Genomic DNA, 16,788 nt, shown 5'->3' with positions numbered 1-16,788 from the left:
GGGTTCAGAGCCGGTAATACACACCCCGTGGGAAAGACTTTACCAGCTCAAGCGCAGGGCTCATGTGCAGCCCCTTTTGCCTTCAGCTTTTCAGACTCCACTCATTTGCAGAGTTACTCATGCCAGCACCTTTCCCTATCCCTTTAGATGGCTTTCTTTGGTACAGTTGTTTTTTTAAGATTATTTATTTATTTACCCGCCCCCGCTCCCGTTGTCTGCTCTCTGTGTCCATTCGCTGTGTGTCCTCCTGTGTCTGCTTGTCTTCTGTTTAGGCAGCACTGGGAACTGATCCTGGGACTTCCCAGAGTGGGAGAGAGGTGCTCAATTTCTTGCGCCACCTCAGCTCCTTGGTCTGCTGTGTCTCTTATTGTCTCTCCTCTGTGTCTCTTTTTGTTGCATCATCTTGCCGCACTGCTCTCCACGTGGGCCAGCACTCCATCACAGGCCAGCCCTCCTTTGTGGGCCAGCACTTCATATGGGCCAGCACTCCTGTGTGAGCCAGCACACCGTGTGGGTCAACACTCCATATGGGCCAGCACTCCACACCTCATGGGCCAGCTCACCTTCATCAGGAGGCCCTTGGAATAGAACCCCAGACCTCCCATATGGTAGATGGGAGCCCAATTGCTTGAGCCATATCTGCTTCCAGGGTACATGTTTAATACAATTAAATTGGGGTACTTCAAACTCCTAAATGACTTTTATGCCATTAGGGTTACTCTTTGTACTGTAAAATTCTATAGGTATTGACAAATACTTGATTTCTTGTATTTACCATTATGCTATTGTGCAGAATAGTTTCACTTCCTTAAAAAAAAACCTCTGAGATTCACTCATTCAACACCCACCCACCCATCCATCCTCTCAAGCCTGGTCACCACCGATCTGTTTATAGTCTCAACAGTCTTGACCTTCCAGAAGGTCAGCGCAATTACGTTTTAGAGAACTTTGGAATGAGCATATGATTCTCCTAACATTAATTATAATATGGATATTGGCAAAGGGATTTTTTTATAAACAGTATTTTATACAAAATGGAAATAGTAAGGTCCTTAAAAGGACAAGACCACATTATCATGTTTAAATCTTCCTAACTAATACAGAAATGGTAAATTGTCTGAGGTACAAGTTTCTATGGTCACTAATTTTGTTTGCTTGCTGTTTCTTTTGTATAATTTTTTCTTTCACTTGTTTTTTTTTTTAGAAGCCTATAAACTTTGTTCCCCTATTTTCGATATTTTAGTGTTGCAGTTTAGAGTTTCCTGATACTGATATAATTCTCTTTCATTTTAAAGTAAACTATTATTGTTTCTGGGGGCTTGGGGCATTTTCTCTTAAACTTGAAATTTAGAGATTTCACCAAGACATATTTTGATTTGAAATTTTTGTGTTGTTCTTAGCTCAGAAATCTGCTTTTATTGTTTTTTCTGATTATACTTTTACTCAACCTATTTCTTTCCTTCTCTTTTTTTTGGAGCTCTTGATGTTTAAATGTGAATTTCTTAAATATTTTCCCATCTCTTGCCTTTTCATTCACAATCTTCAATACCTTGTATTTTTACTCAATAAATGTTAAGAATAACCATCTCAGGGTCCACAGGATGGGGGAATAGAGTATGGATTAGAGTGGACTAACTGATATTCTACTATGAAACTATTGTGATTAGTAATAGAAGAAATTATAGCATTGATGTGGAGAAAGTGGCTGTGGTAGCTGCTGAGGGTAGGGAAAGGGAAGAAGAGATATGATGTGGGGGCATTTTCAGGACTTGGAGTTGTCCTGGGTGGTGCTGCAGGGACAGATGCTGGACATTGTATGTCCTGCCATGGCCCACTGGGTGGACTGGGGGAGAGTGTAAACTACAACATAAACCATTATCCATGTGGTGCAGCAGGGCTCCAAAATGTATTCACCAAATGCAACGAATGTGCCACGATGATGAAAGAGGTTGTTGATGTGGGAGGAGTGGGGTGAGAGTGGGGGGTATATGGGGACCTCTTATATTTTTTTAATGTAACATTTAAAAAAAAATAAAGAAGAAAAAATTTTAAAAAAAAGAATAAGTACTATTCATATACTAAGGTTAGGGTCTCCGTTAAGAATATCACATTAATCCTTCTAACAGCCCTAGGAGGTAGCACACCTCCTTGCCACGACAGAGATGAAATTACTGCAGGGAAGGGGCAGAGCTAAGATTTAGACCTGGGAATTCTGACTCTGGAGAATAGAGGCTCATCACCGTTCCACATAACTATTTTGAGATCATCGCTCCACTGTCGGATAGCACATTTGGTTTCTAGATGTCTCAGTTCTTTTCATAGCTTTTTTATGATTCCTGAATGAGTTGCATAGACATTTACAACTCTGCCTAATGGTAAATCATGTTTTTCCTGACCAGCTACCCTCTGCTCGTTCAGAGCATCAGCCTGTTCCTCAGCCTTCCCGCAGGGTTTTTCCTCTCGCCACGAGCCCACCTCAATTTAACCTCCACCTCCCTCTGAGTCCCTCAGGATCTACATTCCAGAATGTGCTCTCTCTGATGATACCAGCTTCTCAGAATCCTTCAATGTCTCCCAGGTACACAGACAGTTCAAGATTCTTCATGAATTAGTTCAGTAGTTCTCAAATTTGGCACTATGTCGTAATTACTTGTGAAGATATTTTATGAAGCACATATTCCGGCACCATTTCCAAAGATTCGAGTCAGTTCATTGGGGAAGATCGCAGGCCTCTGTACTTCCAGATCAGATGCACTGTTGATTATTTCATGTATAAGGGTCGCAGCCACTGATCTAGACCCGCTTTTCTTTCCAGCTTTTATATGTTTCTACAGTGCTTTTATAGTCATTGTTTTTATGATTTAGCCCACATTAGATTGTTACCTCCACAGTGCCATTTCTCTACCTGCTCATCTTCTTATCTGTTTATACCTACTATCTGTTATAGTATTGACACTGTGTGAGCAGTGAATGTTTGCTGGATACATGAATAATTGGGTCGATAAGGAAAGAAATCCATCAATCTCCTTTGAACGTTTGGATAAATAATTTTGATAATTATGGGATCAAAGTATAACAAAAGCAACTTTATTATGATGAGATTCTACAACACCTCACTATTCAGATACCTACGTTTGGATTTCAAAAGGATTCACCCTCACTTTTCCTACCACATAAGCAACAATGCATCCATTATTGAAATTACTTTTCTATTACAATCTCAGTTGTCAGACTGAAGAAATGGTTCACATTTTAATGCTTAAAGTGACCACACAACTGTCTTTGATGATATCTTAAAAAATTCCTTGGGGGGCGGGTTGGCATATCTAAGGAATGATTTTATAAACTTCAGAGGCAGATTAATAGGACAATTAGTAATACCTATTACGTTTTAAGACAGACTTTCATCAATACCATGTAAATTATATTGCTATGTGTCAGAAAGAGCCTGCTCTACTTTCATCTTTAAGTAGCCATCCCTTTATTTCCAAATCACTGAGACATCACTGAAAGTCAAAGTCTAACCTTGAAAAGAACTTCTATTCTTGAGTCTTCACAAAGATACAAAATTCCGTTAATTAGGTGTGAATTTCCCATCCTCTTCAATGTGGAAATTATATGACTCTGAGTATGAAGGTTTGTTGTCCTCCTTGCTTTGGAAAAGATGTTGAAAGATCTAGCCATAAACTGTTAGTTGTTTTCAAAATTAATTTTCAAATAATCAGTAGGTGCAGTCCCACACAGAGGAGGCGCCCCGTGGCCACACTTCTGTGTACCCCTCAGAAGGCCACGCTCCCGGCCGTATTTATTAAAATAATATGTTAGGAATGGCAGCGGGAAACCAGCCGAGGCGTTCCAACCGACTTCTAGAATAGAGTTGTGAAATAAATAATTTAAACAGATATTTTAAAGAAGATAGGCTGAAAGAGGAAAAGGAGGATTGTTTGAAGAGGGGTACCAAAGCAGTAACACACAGAGTCACACTTTTCTGGTTACTAAATGCTCTCCCCTATTCTACTGTTTTAATTATAAGTAAAAAGATAGAAAGTTTTCCTTGCATATCTATCATGAAGGCACAATAATGGGCCATGAACTATTAATTATTGTAGGCTAACTATAAACACAATGTTAAATATGCATCTATTTTAAGGTATGTTTGAAGGTGTTTCAAGGTCATATGTCAAGGTATATTTCAAGGTCATATTTGAAGGGATCAGAATGAGGGAGGTAGAAGTCAGAGCTGTAATTGATGGCACTGAATTTTAAAAATGCATCATTGGTGTTTCTGGAAAACACTTCCTTTTGGAAGCACCTGTAACTGTATGGAGCTCTGTATCCAACATCGTGATTTGGTCATATATCTAGTTTTCAAAATGGGCTAAATCCAGGAGAAGGGCAGTGTAATCGCCCTCAACCTTGTCCTCATTCTCACCTGCCGCTCCTGGTTTTCCATGGACATCATTCTGGTCGTGCTCTATGTCGTGATGTCAGGTCATGTGACACCAGTCCATGTGGCATCATGTCATGTCATGCTGGGAGTAGTTTCCTCTCCTAGGTCAACCTGGGCTATTCAGAGGAGATATTGCCACAAGCATTTTCAGAGAATTACCGTTTCCTTACCTACTGAAGATTCTGGGGTAGACATAGTCACAGGCACTGCCTGTGTTCACTAATTATATCAGACTTTTGGAGATGTGACTGATCTTAGAAAGCATCCATCCGTTTCCCTGTTATCATTTCACTCTCCTATGCCTTTATGATACCCATCAGAGAAAAGTGATTTCTCCCACATATTCCTCCTTCCTATCCCTCTTTTCTCCTCCCTTGTAGGTTGTATTAGTCAGTCAAAGGGGTGCTGATGCAAAATACCAGAAACTGTTGGTTTTTATAAAGGGTATTTATTTGGGATAGAAGCTTACAGATACCAGGCCATAAAGCATAAGTTACTTCCCTCACCAAAGTCTATTTCCACAAGTTGGAGCAAGATGGCTGCCGACAGCTACAAGGGTTCAGGCTTCCTGGGTTCCTCCCTTCCAGGGTCTTGCTTCTTTCTGGGTTCAGGGTTCCTCTCTTCTCAGGGCTTGCTTTTTCCTGGGTTTAGGGATCCTCTCCTCCTGAGGCTTGCTTCTCTTTCCTCTGTGTGCTTCCTTCCCAGGGCTTCAGCTTAAGGCTTCAGCATCAAACTCCGACATCAAAAACCTTCAACTCTGTCCTTTGCCGTGTCTTTTATCAATGGGTGGGGACTCAATGCCCTAATGATGTGGCCCTATCAAAGCCCTAATCATCACCTAATCACGCTCAGGTATAGACCAGATTGCAAACATAATCCAAGATCTGTTTTTGGAATTCATAGCCATATCAAACTGCTACCTAGGTTACTCAGCTCTTTGAAGGAAGGTGCCATCTGAATAATTAAAGACTGAAGGGTGGGAGCCTCCTGACCTAGCTACCCAGGCTTCTGCAAACTGTTCCAATTCCATCGAAGATGTTTTGCAAGAAAATGTGGATTTGATTGATTAGGACACTTTCTCATAATGGGGTCTTCAAAAATACCAAAACAAGGTTACTTTGAAGTCTGTTGGTATTGCTTTTGGGAAATACTTTAGTAGATCAAGATGCCTCTGTGCTTTGGTGCAGTAAACCACACCAGGAATATTATCGGAGGTCTGATAGGCTTTTGGTTGTTATTGGTCCAATGCTTCTGCTTAAGTGCCTTGGTTTTTTGTTTTTGTTTTCCATGTTTCATTATTTCCCTAATACAAACTCCTTTACCTGCAGACAGAGAAAAGACTATCAAAAGTATGGCAAAAAAGTGAGCAGAGCCCCGGGAATGATTGGCAAAAGGCTGAAATCCTGCTTGGAAAGTTAAGGAATTTTGAAGTCATATTTCAAGGTATCAGAACAAGGGACCTGGGAGGAGGAGCTGCAATTGATGACATTGAATTTAAAAACTGCTCGACTGGTAAGTTTCTGGAAAGCACTTCCATTTGGAAGTACATTTATAATCTCTGCTGCACATTTATAAAACTTTCTACTCTTATTTATTGCGGACACACAAAATTCAATTCAAAGAAATCGTTTCATAATTGCTGAACTGTTACAATCACATATTATTTTAAGAAGAAATACCTTTTCTATCCTTCAGTTGCTCAAGTAATTCTCTTCCTTTTATACCCTCCCTTTCTAACATGCAGAAGGATTCTCCTTTTAATTGAGCTTCAACAGGATTTAAAGTGTAAACTAAATATTTACATATAAATATGTATGTATTTTAAATTCATTAAAAAATGGACCAGTAAAAAGGGGTAGAAAGCTGGTAGTTAGTGGGCATATTAGAGACAAATTCAACCAGGTATAATTCAAACTGAACTTGAGAGCTCTGCACAGAGGATTTAAAATGCTACTCTGTCAAGTGAACAGTAACTTGAGAAAGGTTGCTCTCATTTTTCATGCTTTTAACTGTGAAGTATAACCACACTTAGATTCTCTTTACAAAACTACCAGTTTAATGCCAAAAATAATTATAGAAACATTCATATAATTTTGCAGCTTGCCAAGATATTTCAGAAGAATGATTCCATCTGATTTTAAACAGACCACTGTGCAGGCTGCATTGCCAATGAGGAAAATGCCCGCTTTGGTTTCCTGCCCTTACTCCCTGGTGGCAAGCTTCTGGGACTGGGGAGTTAAACCTGCATGCTCTTTCATTTTATTGTTGCTCTCATATTAAAATATTTCTCTGCGGCGGTGGAAGTATGTGCCTGGTTTTGGTGATACTAAAGCATCTGTTCTTTTTATGAGCAGTGTTGCTCAAAAGATTCTGCTTCCTAGTCAGTCCTCTGGAGTTTGCCTCCCCACCTCCCCCCTCCCCGGTGTTCCCAAGAGTGGCTGCTGCTCAGACACCTTGTGTGAGTGACACATGCCCCAGGTAATCTCGGGAGCACACAGCTTCGGGTATACGCGCCATGCAAGAGACACGTTTTGTCCTTGGAGATGTTTTCGAGAGGGTACCTCGACACCAGAAATGGGTTCTGAATATATAGTCAGAAAAAAGGAATCTTAGAAGTGAGAATGTGCTTCTTAAGCTTTATCTAGTAACTTTTCTAGTAATGTGACAATTTTATGGCAAGTTCCTCTTGTGGTTAATAATTCAATCCACTGATGATTCTGGCAACTTGAAAAGGGAAAATCCCTGAACCATTTATCTAACGTTTTAGGAAAAAAGGCGCTTTTATTGCAAAAGGGAATTCCTTTCCTCTCCAGGGAAGCAGTGGTCAGCAGGTCGGGTGATTGCGGGGGAAAGTGAACAGACAGGTTCTATTCCAATTTTGTCAGGCTTCAGGTTGAGTTTCTCCTCTTTCTTCCCTTTAGTATCTTAAAAGTTCTGTGCTAATAATGGATAATAGCTATTTAATGTGTTAATATATGTAAAGTTCTTAGAGCAGTTGGCCCATCATAAAATGTATGTAAGTATAACATTTTTGTGTTACAAATCATATGCAAAAAGACAGTTGTAAAACTTATCATGGCATCATTGTTGAGACGAAGAACTTAAAAAATGGCTTAATTTTTATTTCTCTTGCCTTCATTTTAAATTATCATCTGAGACCTACTCTGAAGTTTTCCACTTTCTTTCAGATCACTTGGAATGATATTTTGGCACATAGTCAAATATAACACATACAATCTAGAAAAAAATGTCATTTTCAAAAACTAGTCCTGTTTGTCTTTACAAAGATGACCTCCGCAAAGCAATGTTTTTACACAGAGATCTCTGCATTTTACCAAAATGTACATGGTCACTGGGTCCTCTTGTTTCTCCCAATAACAATTTTCTTATTGAGATTTGTAGAAATAATTTATATGTCAAGGTATGTACCTTTTATAAACAAATTATATTTATTGCAAATATATTTTCAATCTGTGATTAGTGTTTTAGGATGAACAGACGTCCATAATTTCAAAATATTAATATTCATCTTTACTATTGATAATTTTTTGTCCCCTTATTTGGAAAAAATAACTTTGCTTATCTCAAAATAATAAGGGTATTCTCACTTATTGTATTTCACAATTCATCTGCATGCACTGGGGATTTTTTTTTTACTACATGGGATGAAATATGGGCCATGCTATATCTCTTCCACCTGGGTATGTAATTGAAATAGGATGTGCAAACAAAGGTTTTGAAAAGCCTGTCTTTGTCTATGCTCCTGTAGTGCCACGTGGTCATTTCGGAATGCCTATATTTTGTGAGTTCTGATGTTTAGTAGAATAAATCATCTCACCATCTTGTTCCTCCATATCGTATTAGTTAAATTTGACCTTTTGCGTTTTCATGTTAATTATGGAATCAGTAGTCAATTTCCACAAAATAATAACCTGACAGTGTATTTATTAGGCCTCTATGAATCTATAAGTCTATTCTGGGAAAATACACATCTCAATAAAAATAAGTTTTCTAATCAGTAAATATAATATGCCTTTATTTGTTATGTTTTTAATATTGATCCAATAGTGGTTATAATATTCTGCTTAGAAGTAATTAATATATGTAAATTTTTTTCAGGTAGTTCATTTTTAAAATGCCATTGTAACTTTAAAAATTTTATTTCTAACTGGCTTTCATACAAATAGAATTCATTTGTGTATATGAACCTTCTATTTAGTGGAATTGCTAAATTCACTTAACACTATTAGGTTATCTGTAGATTCTCTTTGATGTTTTTCCACTCAGAAAGATGTAGCCTGCCAATTAAAGATTTTTTTCTTTCCTTCTAATTCTTAAATCTTTAATTTTTTTTCTTGACATATTGCACTGGCTAGAAACACCAGTACTATATTGACTACAAGTGGTAATAGCAGGCATTCTTCTTTCAGTCCCACTCTGAGAGGAAATTAGTCGATTCATGATTAAATTACATTTTCTGTAGATTTTTAAAACCTCATTTCATGAAGTTGCTCTCTATTCATAGTTTGCTGAAAGCTTATATTTTAATTGTGAATGAATGGTTGATCACATTTTGCAATTAGTTTGTTAATTTAGTGAATTATATGGATTAATTTTTGAAGATTAAACTAAGTTCATTCCTGGATAAAATCCAATTTTTTCATAAAGCATTATATATAGTTACAGGAATTAGTTTGCTAAATTTATTTTTTAGGTATTTATAGTGTGTTCTTGAGACAGTCTGGTCTATAATTATTCTTTTCAGTTGTGTATAGTCAAAGTTTGACATCAAGATTATGCTGGCCTCTTAAAAGTTCTTTTACTTTTTTCTAGTTTCCTAGAGAATTTATGTGAAACCAGTCATTGTTTTCTTTCTTAAATGTTTTATAAACCTTACCTATGAAACCTTCCCTCTCAGTAGTTTACTTTGTAAGAAGATTAAAATTAATGAAGTCCTATTTACCATTTGATTTTCTTTGTTGCTAATGCCTTTTATGTCCTGTCTATGAAATATTTTTCTACTATCAAGGAATTAAGATATCCCATTATGTTTTCTTCTAGAAAGTAATTGCTTTAGTTTTTACATGTAGGTCTCTAATGTACCTCAAATCATGCACTTATGTAAGATAGATGCTGCTGAGGAAGTCACAACAAGAATAAACATACTATCCATCAAGATTAATACCACTTTTGGTGAGTTACTTAACCTCTTTCAACTTCACAGGAGGATGACATCCCAGGAAGATTCACAACAAAATGAAATTAGAAATTAAATTTTAATATCAGATAAAGTAGAATTCAATGTGAGAGGATTAAAAGGATAAAGAGCATCATTTTTTAATGCAAAAAGAAATGAGAAAAGTATCAATGTAATTGGCAGATCTTTAAGTAGACTAACCAAGAAAAGAAATAATACTCAAATTACTAAAATAATGAATTAAAAGTTGTCATCACTATAAACATTGCAGAAATAGAATGTATTATAAGGGCATAATACATACAACTGCATTCCAACAAATTTTAAAAATTCAATGAAATTTACAAATGCCTAGATAGACACAAATTACTGAAAGTAGAAAATTGGTTCCACCATGATGTGGTGTGTCAATGGAGGAGTGTTGTATGGGAATTCTGTACATGTACATGATTGTTTTGTAAGTTTATAACTTCTGTCATAAAAACATATTTAAAAAATAATAATAGGGTAGGTTGGGGGGAAAATACACCAAATGTAAGATAAGGACTATAGATAGGAATAGATTTTAAATGCAAAGAGATGAAAATTGTAATTTAAACAATTCCAACAGATCCAAGGAAAAAACTCAGACTCTGACAAGAAAACTTAACTGTATTACTAATGTATGAAACAACATCACTGAGGTGGTCAGGGAAGAGCAGTTGGATTAAGTAACTAGAAATAAATGGAATCTGTGAGTCTATAGGGAAATGAAACTGTGCATAGGCACTGGACATTAGTGGATAAAGTTGTTTCCCATGAGGGTCCAGGTTAACAATTCTGACACTGCTACACATGTATACGAGAACTGAACAAGTAAGTATGTAGATAGTGGATGATGGGAGCCTGGTTTCTCACCACTGGAGTAGGAGATTACCGATAAGCAGGGGAAGGAAGCAGGAGGAATGCATGTGGGAATGGACTAGAGCTGAAGACATCAGCATGAACTCATTTGCAACTTAAGATAAAGATGGTTATCTATGGAAATATTTATACACATGTGTATGTATTAATACATGGTTATTAGTTCACCCACATATATTTCTTCACACTATTGACTAAGGGGCCTTAAAAGAGACAACAACCCAGTAGCAAGAAGGACTTCTCGCACTCAGCTTTTAGGGCATAATATCATTCTAAATAACAGGTCCCAGAGTTCCTTGAAGAAATGGCTGATTCTAGGACTAAGGCAGGAAATATGCAAGATGAGTTTTGTGCATTTTTTAGTGCCAGAAAGTGTGAAAGCACTCAACAAACAAACAACAAAACAAAACAAAGCCAACACAACAGTAACAAGAGTTGTTGATAAGGGAGCATCAAAGGAGCACAGTAGCCAACTTAATAAGCCCCCAATGACCAAAGCTGGAACAACCTGAGTTTTAAAATAAATAAGGTAGTATTGTATTATAACTCAAAGTACAAAATAAATATCTATGAGTCCATAGTGATAGAAATAAATTTTTGAATAATTTATTAAGTGTGAGAGATGAAACAAATCTCCTATGCAGAAGAACTTCAAATAATTTTTGTAGATACTCTTCCCTCATGTAGGTGGTACATAATTATTTATTTCTGAGGTGTTGGCTACAAATAGTGATTTTTTTTCCCCAAAGAGTATAAAATGGAAACGGGTTAAAAAGAGTAATTTTACTATGTAGATACCTGCCAGTACTACCTCGGCTAAATCATCAGATCCACATGAGCAGTGATAAGTCATGTTGACAGTGTATGCCTTTGGGAGGCAGTGATAAAAATGGCATTTTACCTCCTACAGAGTATCTAACCAGCCCTCTTCCAAACTGCCAAGGGCATAAAAACAAGGAATGTCTAAGAAACTGTCACATCAAGAGGAGCCCAAGGAGACACGATGACTGCATTCTATGTGGGTACAGGATGGGACTCTAGAACAGAAAAAGAACATTAGGACAAAGTAAGGAAATCTGAAAAATGACAGATTTTAGTTAGTAATGGTGTGTCAATATTGGTTCTTTATTTGAATCAATTGAACTGTACCATACCAATAGGCAATGTTAAAAATAGAGGAAACTGGGTGTGGAGTATATGGTAACTCTATGTACTACCTTCTCAGCTTTTATGTACTTCTAAAACTGTTCTAAAAATAATATCTGTTTTTAAAATTCCCTAAATTTGTCCCTAAAGAATTCCCTGGTGAAGTCTACCAAACACTTAAAGAAGAATTAACACCAGTCCTTCACCAGCTCTTCCAGGAAATGGAAGAAGAGGGAATATTTCCCAACTCATTCTGTGAGACCTGAATTTGTTTAACACAAAGCAGACAAAGAGATAAAAAGAAAATGACAGACCAAAATCTTCTTTGAAGATAGATGCAAAAATCCTCAAAAAATGTTAGCAACATATACAACATGACTAGTCTTAAAAAACTGATTTAACTTCTGGAAATCAATGTAGTGCATGAGATTAATAGAATAAAGGATCAAAAACACATCATTGTTCAAATAGTCCAAAAGTCAATAGACAAAACCCAACACCCTTTCATAATAAAAACACTCAACAAACTAGGAATAAAACTGGATGAAGCGCAGGTACAAAAATACACAACTAATAATCATAAGTGGTAAAGGTACTGAAAATGCTAAAGTATTTAAAAATAGTGAAAATACTACATGATACTAAATTATGAAAGACAGAGTGTTTTCCCCTTAGGATGAGGAGCGGGATATCCAAACAGGCAGAGCCCACAGGAAGCAAAGCTAACAAACCCTGGACAACATGTACTTTAAAAGTACAGGAAAAGATGTCCCTACACATTCCACAAGACAAGCCATGTGGACAGAGCACCATCAGCCAGAGACCTGCGCGTTACTCGTGAATGTGAGAGAGAAGGCGCATGAAGCAACCAGCTGTCTCGTAAACCTGAAGGCTGGACAGTCACACAAGAGCCAGCAGATGCTCCCCAGGAATGCAGCAGGTGGTCCGAGCATGGCAGCCAGCCCCGCGGGGGTCTCAGTCCCTTGGAGAAGATTGTGTCCAAGGGCTCTGTGGCAAGACCGAGACTCTCCAAACTCAACACTGACACACCGGGATTCCCTTCAGGGCAGGACCCCACATGGGGAAAAAAAGCAAAGCAAAATAAAAAGAACTAACAAAAACACTGCTGTAGTGAAATCAAAGCTGAAGAGAAGAGGGACAGTCAAAGGACAGAGAAGGTCAGGTCACAGCGGTACAGGGGAAGAGAGCCAGGAGGACTCACCATGTTGCTAGTAGATTGTAAGATTTCTATAGATTTATAGATTATAGAGACCGTCCTAGTTTCCAGGCTGCTAACACAACCACCATCCACTGGGTTGGCTTAACTACAGGAATTTGTTGGCTCTCAGTTTTAAGGCCAGGAGAAGCCCAAAAGTGAGGCATCGTCAAGTGATGCTTTCTGCAGCACATGGCGCGCCCGGGGCTGGCTGCCGGCGGTGCCCGGTCCTCGGCTTTTCCGTCACATCCATGTCCTCTTCCTTTCTATTCCAGGCTTCTTGCTTATCCCTAGGACTTCCTCTCTATATGTGTGAAATTCATTCTGCTTATAAAACACTCAATAATTCGGATTAATACCCGACTTGATTCAGTTGACCCCAACCTAACTAAAAATAACATCTTCAAGAGCTCCTACTTGCAATGGCTTCACAACTACAGGAATGAATTAAGAACATGGTTTTTTCTGGAGTAAGCAATTCAACCTGCCACAGAGACTGTTTCCAGTGTTTTGCCATTAATTATATAATTCTGGACGTGTCATTTTAGAACTTCAGATTCCTTATTGCAGATGACTAGGTCACAAATAATGGTATCTGATATTTTTCTGAGATTGTCTGATTTAACTCAGGGCATATGTTTTAAAATTTCAGAATCGCTGAGAATAACTTAAAATTCATGGAGAGTGACAGTGAGGGAAGGTAGAGGCTATGCAAGTACCTCACTGGTTATTTACCTGCAAATAAGAAAGCTGTTCTGAGCTTCACATTTATTTTTCACTTTTGATGCAAAAATTTAAAACTCATTTTATGAAATCAGTTTTAGTAAATGGCAAACATAAAGCTAGATAACTTTGTAAAAATATTTTGCACTCTGAATATATTATAGTGCTATCTTCAATTTACTATCGAATTTATTGTATTTTCCAAAAGTATAAATAAAGCCAAACAGTGGGCATATCCTTGGTGTATCCAGGGACACACTAAGAAGTCTCTCTCTCTTTTAGGCTACAGAAGCAAGCTAACTTATTCATAGAAAAATAAGTGGTAACATTATGAATTTCACATTTCTCCTATTCTATTCAAATATCAGTTTAAAAATGGTTTGTACAGAAATCTTATGAAATGCAGTAACTGTTCCGCAGAAAGGGGATGTGGGAAAAATAGCATTTCATATTTAAGAAGAAAATTCATAAGAAAGGAAAAGACTATCTCAGCTTTATAATGATAAAAAGTATGGATTCTAATTTTAAATGGCTACCTGATTTCCAATCAGAATCTTATTTGCTGATGTACAATCAGCTGACACGCAGGAGCTTGCCACCAACAGCAAGGCCACGTGTGGTGGCTGTGGCCGCAGCCCTGGGACCCACTGCCATGCTGCTCCCCGCCCTGTGGTTTCAGGGAAGCTGCTTGCTCTTTCTCAGCCTCGCTTTGGTCATCTCTACAATGATGATGATGATAATAATAATAATTATGCATCCTTCTCATCGGGTTCTTAGGAGATTATTAGTTACTCTCTACCAGTGCTTTTGAAGAATGCAGAGGCTATCGTCAACACTGGTGTTGGTTGGCTGAAAAGTCTAAATGAACAACAAAGAAGACCTGTCGTCGTTCCAGGCACGACCTTCTAAAATCAACCTTTAAGACCCCATCCAGCTGCGCCACACGTCCCCCAGTGCGTGTGGGTTGTGGCGGCGTGGAAGGCCCGGGCAGGCCCCTCGCGGGCTGGCAGCGCCCACCCCTTGCCCCTCCTGGGCCCTCCTGGCCCCGGCTTTCCTCTCCCTGGGCTCTCCGGGGTCTCGCTTGAACTGTCTGTTAGGAAACCTACACCCGGCTCCTCAGGGCGAGGCCCAGCAATGAGCAAAGTTGTGCCTTTTCTTACTGAACCCTCTGGAAGATCCAACTGGGCAATGACCAGTTTTCAGGTCAGGGAAAGGGAGCAGGGATTTAGGGCATTACAAATATTTCCAGGAGTCAATAAAACCTGTGTAGACAGTGGCTGCCCTGTCTCTTCCTAAATTTTTGCAGAGCAAAACACATCACAGCCCCAAAATAAAATGTAAGAGGAATGGACTACCTCGGGAATACGGCGGAGCAGCTGGCACCAATAGAATTTTAGCTATCTCATACATTGTCTTCACAGATAACCTAAAGGCTTGCTTTTTTATTATAACTACTTTCACACCTTTCAGTTTTTCCTTAAAAACTGTATGTATGACTCCTAAGTGCCCTTTAAATGGTAATTGATCTGGAATGAAAAAGAGTAGCTTGATGATAATGATTCCGGTATAGCTCCACTCCGGATTCAAATTGAACTTTGGAGATCACAAAACAGTGATTGCTCCATCTAAAGTTCGTGAATAAATGAGTCTATAAACAGAACCCTGCGGAGTTTGACTCCAAAACTTACCTTTTCCACTAACTTTAAGTTCCACATAGAAGTATAGCAAGTGTTGCATTCAGACCTCTCACAATTTTCTTTTAATGTAAATTCTATCAGAAAAGCAATAGAAAAAGAACATGGTACTGACTAGAAGAAAAAATAATAAACATCTCACTCTAATGAAATAATTAAGAGCAAGTTGTCTTTTTAACAGCTAAATCGTAGATGCTATGCAGCAGTAGAAGGCTTGGTAAGTGATGGAAAAGTGGATAAATGAGTGGGTGGAAGGACAACTGTGGATGGGAGGAAGGAGGGATGGATTAAAAGGAGACCACTTATTCAAGTCTTGTTACATAAAGGTGAAAATTCAGAACAGAGCGAGTGATGCTTAATGGCACGGAAACTTAGCCATATTCAACTCTACCACCAGAGAACACTACTAAAATCACAAAGACTGCCGTGGGGGTAAAAATAGCTGCACAGCACCTGCCTTTGTTCTCATTCAGTGATTTTGAAAGCTTTTGAACGAACAAGATCTTGCAGATATATCGGACGTAAACTGATCAGGGGCATATTCAAGTGACACTAGCTGAAATATTTTTAAACATGGTAAGGGCTGTTTTTTAAAAACATTTTAATATTAAGCCAATCCTCATTTTTACAGACTTATGTTATTTTCTGATTCAGAAAATTTTTCAGTAAGGAGAGGAAGAGAAAGGAAATAAACCTCATCAGTCAATGCCATGGCCCTAGAACCTGATCCACCACACAGCAGACGCTTTCTTCAATTGTTAATATATGACAATTTTTATTTTAGGTTCCCGTGAATTGCAATGAATCTTTGGTATGTAGAGCTCAAATTTTCTGCCAAGAATTGATATAATTATTTGAATATATATTTTTACCCAGAGCCAATATATATCTTCAAATTAAACCAGTCCCTGCAATTAAACTTTGCCTCTTGGTTGGTGCCCAGTGTTTCTCAAGTGAAAGAATACTCTTGTTTGAAGTAACTATTTTGCATTTTTGCAAATATCATTTAAAAAGTTTCAGTCATGTTTAAAAACATTTTCTATGATTAATAGATACCCTGATTATGTTTCTGGATCCAACGTATATATCAATAACATATCCATCTTTAAATGTATACCTTACTAAATATATAACTATATTGACATAAAAGTAATAATTTTGACTTTTCAGGCAAAGGAAAGTAACTGGTTTTTATTGATTCAAAATTTTTTGTTCTTCATCAGAAGGAAAGAATGGTGATACCAATATCATTGATTTACAAACAAATACTACAATTGTTTCATTTATTATCCTATGTGGCAGAGAGATACACTGTTGGACAAATACCCATTTTCTCCCCTATGTCTCCCAGACACTTTCATTCCAGTGGATATTGATACTACCATTTTATTCAAGTAAATCATTTGTTACATAGAAAATATCATATATTACTTTACTTTTCTATTAAAATGATGAGAAA

General features: G+C 37.8%; 1 protein-coding gene across 3 annotated transcripts in view; it reads left to right on the top strand.

Moving 5' to 3' along the window:
* MALRD1 (MAM and LDL receptor class A domain containing 1) overlaps window positions 1-16,788 on the top strand; it is a 688,615-nt gene that overhangs the window by 440,998 nt on the left and 230,829 nt on the right. For all 3 annotated transcript variants that reach the window (XM_058297890.1, XM_058297888.1, XM_058297889.1), the window contains exon 30: window positions 5,779-5,962. In XM_058297890.1, coding sequence (XP_058153873.1) covers window positions 5,779-5,962 — 184 coding nt within the window. The remainder of the gene's footprint in view (window positions 1-5,778; window positions 5,963-16,788) is intronic.

The sequence above is a fragment of the Dasypus novemcinctus genome, chromosome 5 (genome assembly GCF_030445035.2).
Source record: "Dasypus novemcinctus isolate mDasNov1 chromosome 5, mDasNov1.1.hap2, whole genome shotgun sequence".
Taxonomy (NCBI): domain Eukaryota; kingdom Metazoa; phylum Chordata; class Mammalia; order Cingulata; family Dasypodidae; genus Dasypus; species Dasypus novemcinctus.
This window is presented reverse-complemented; position numbering and strand designations above follow the sequence as displayed.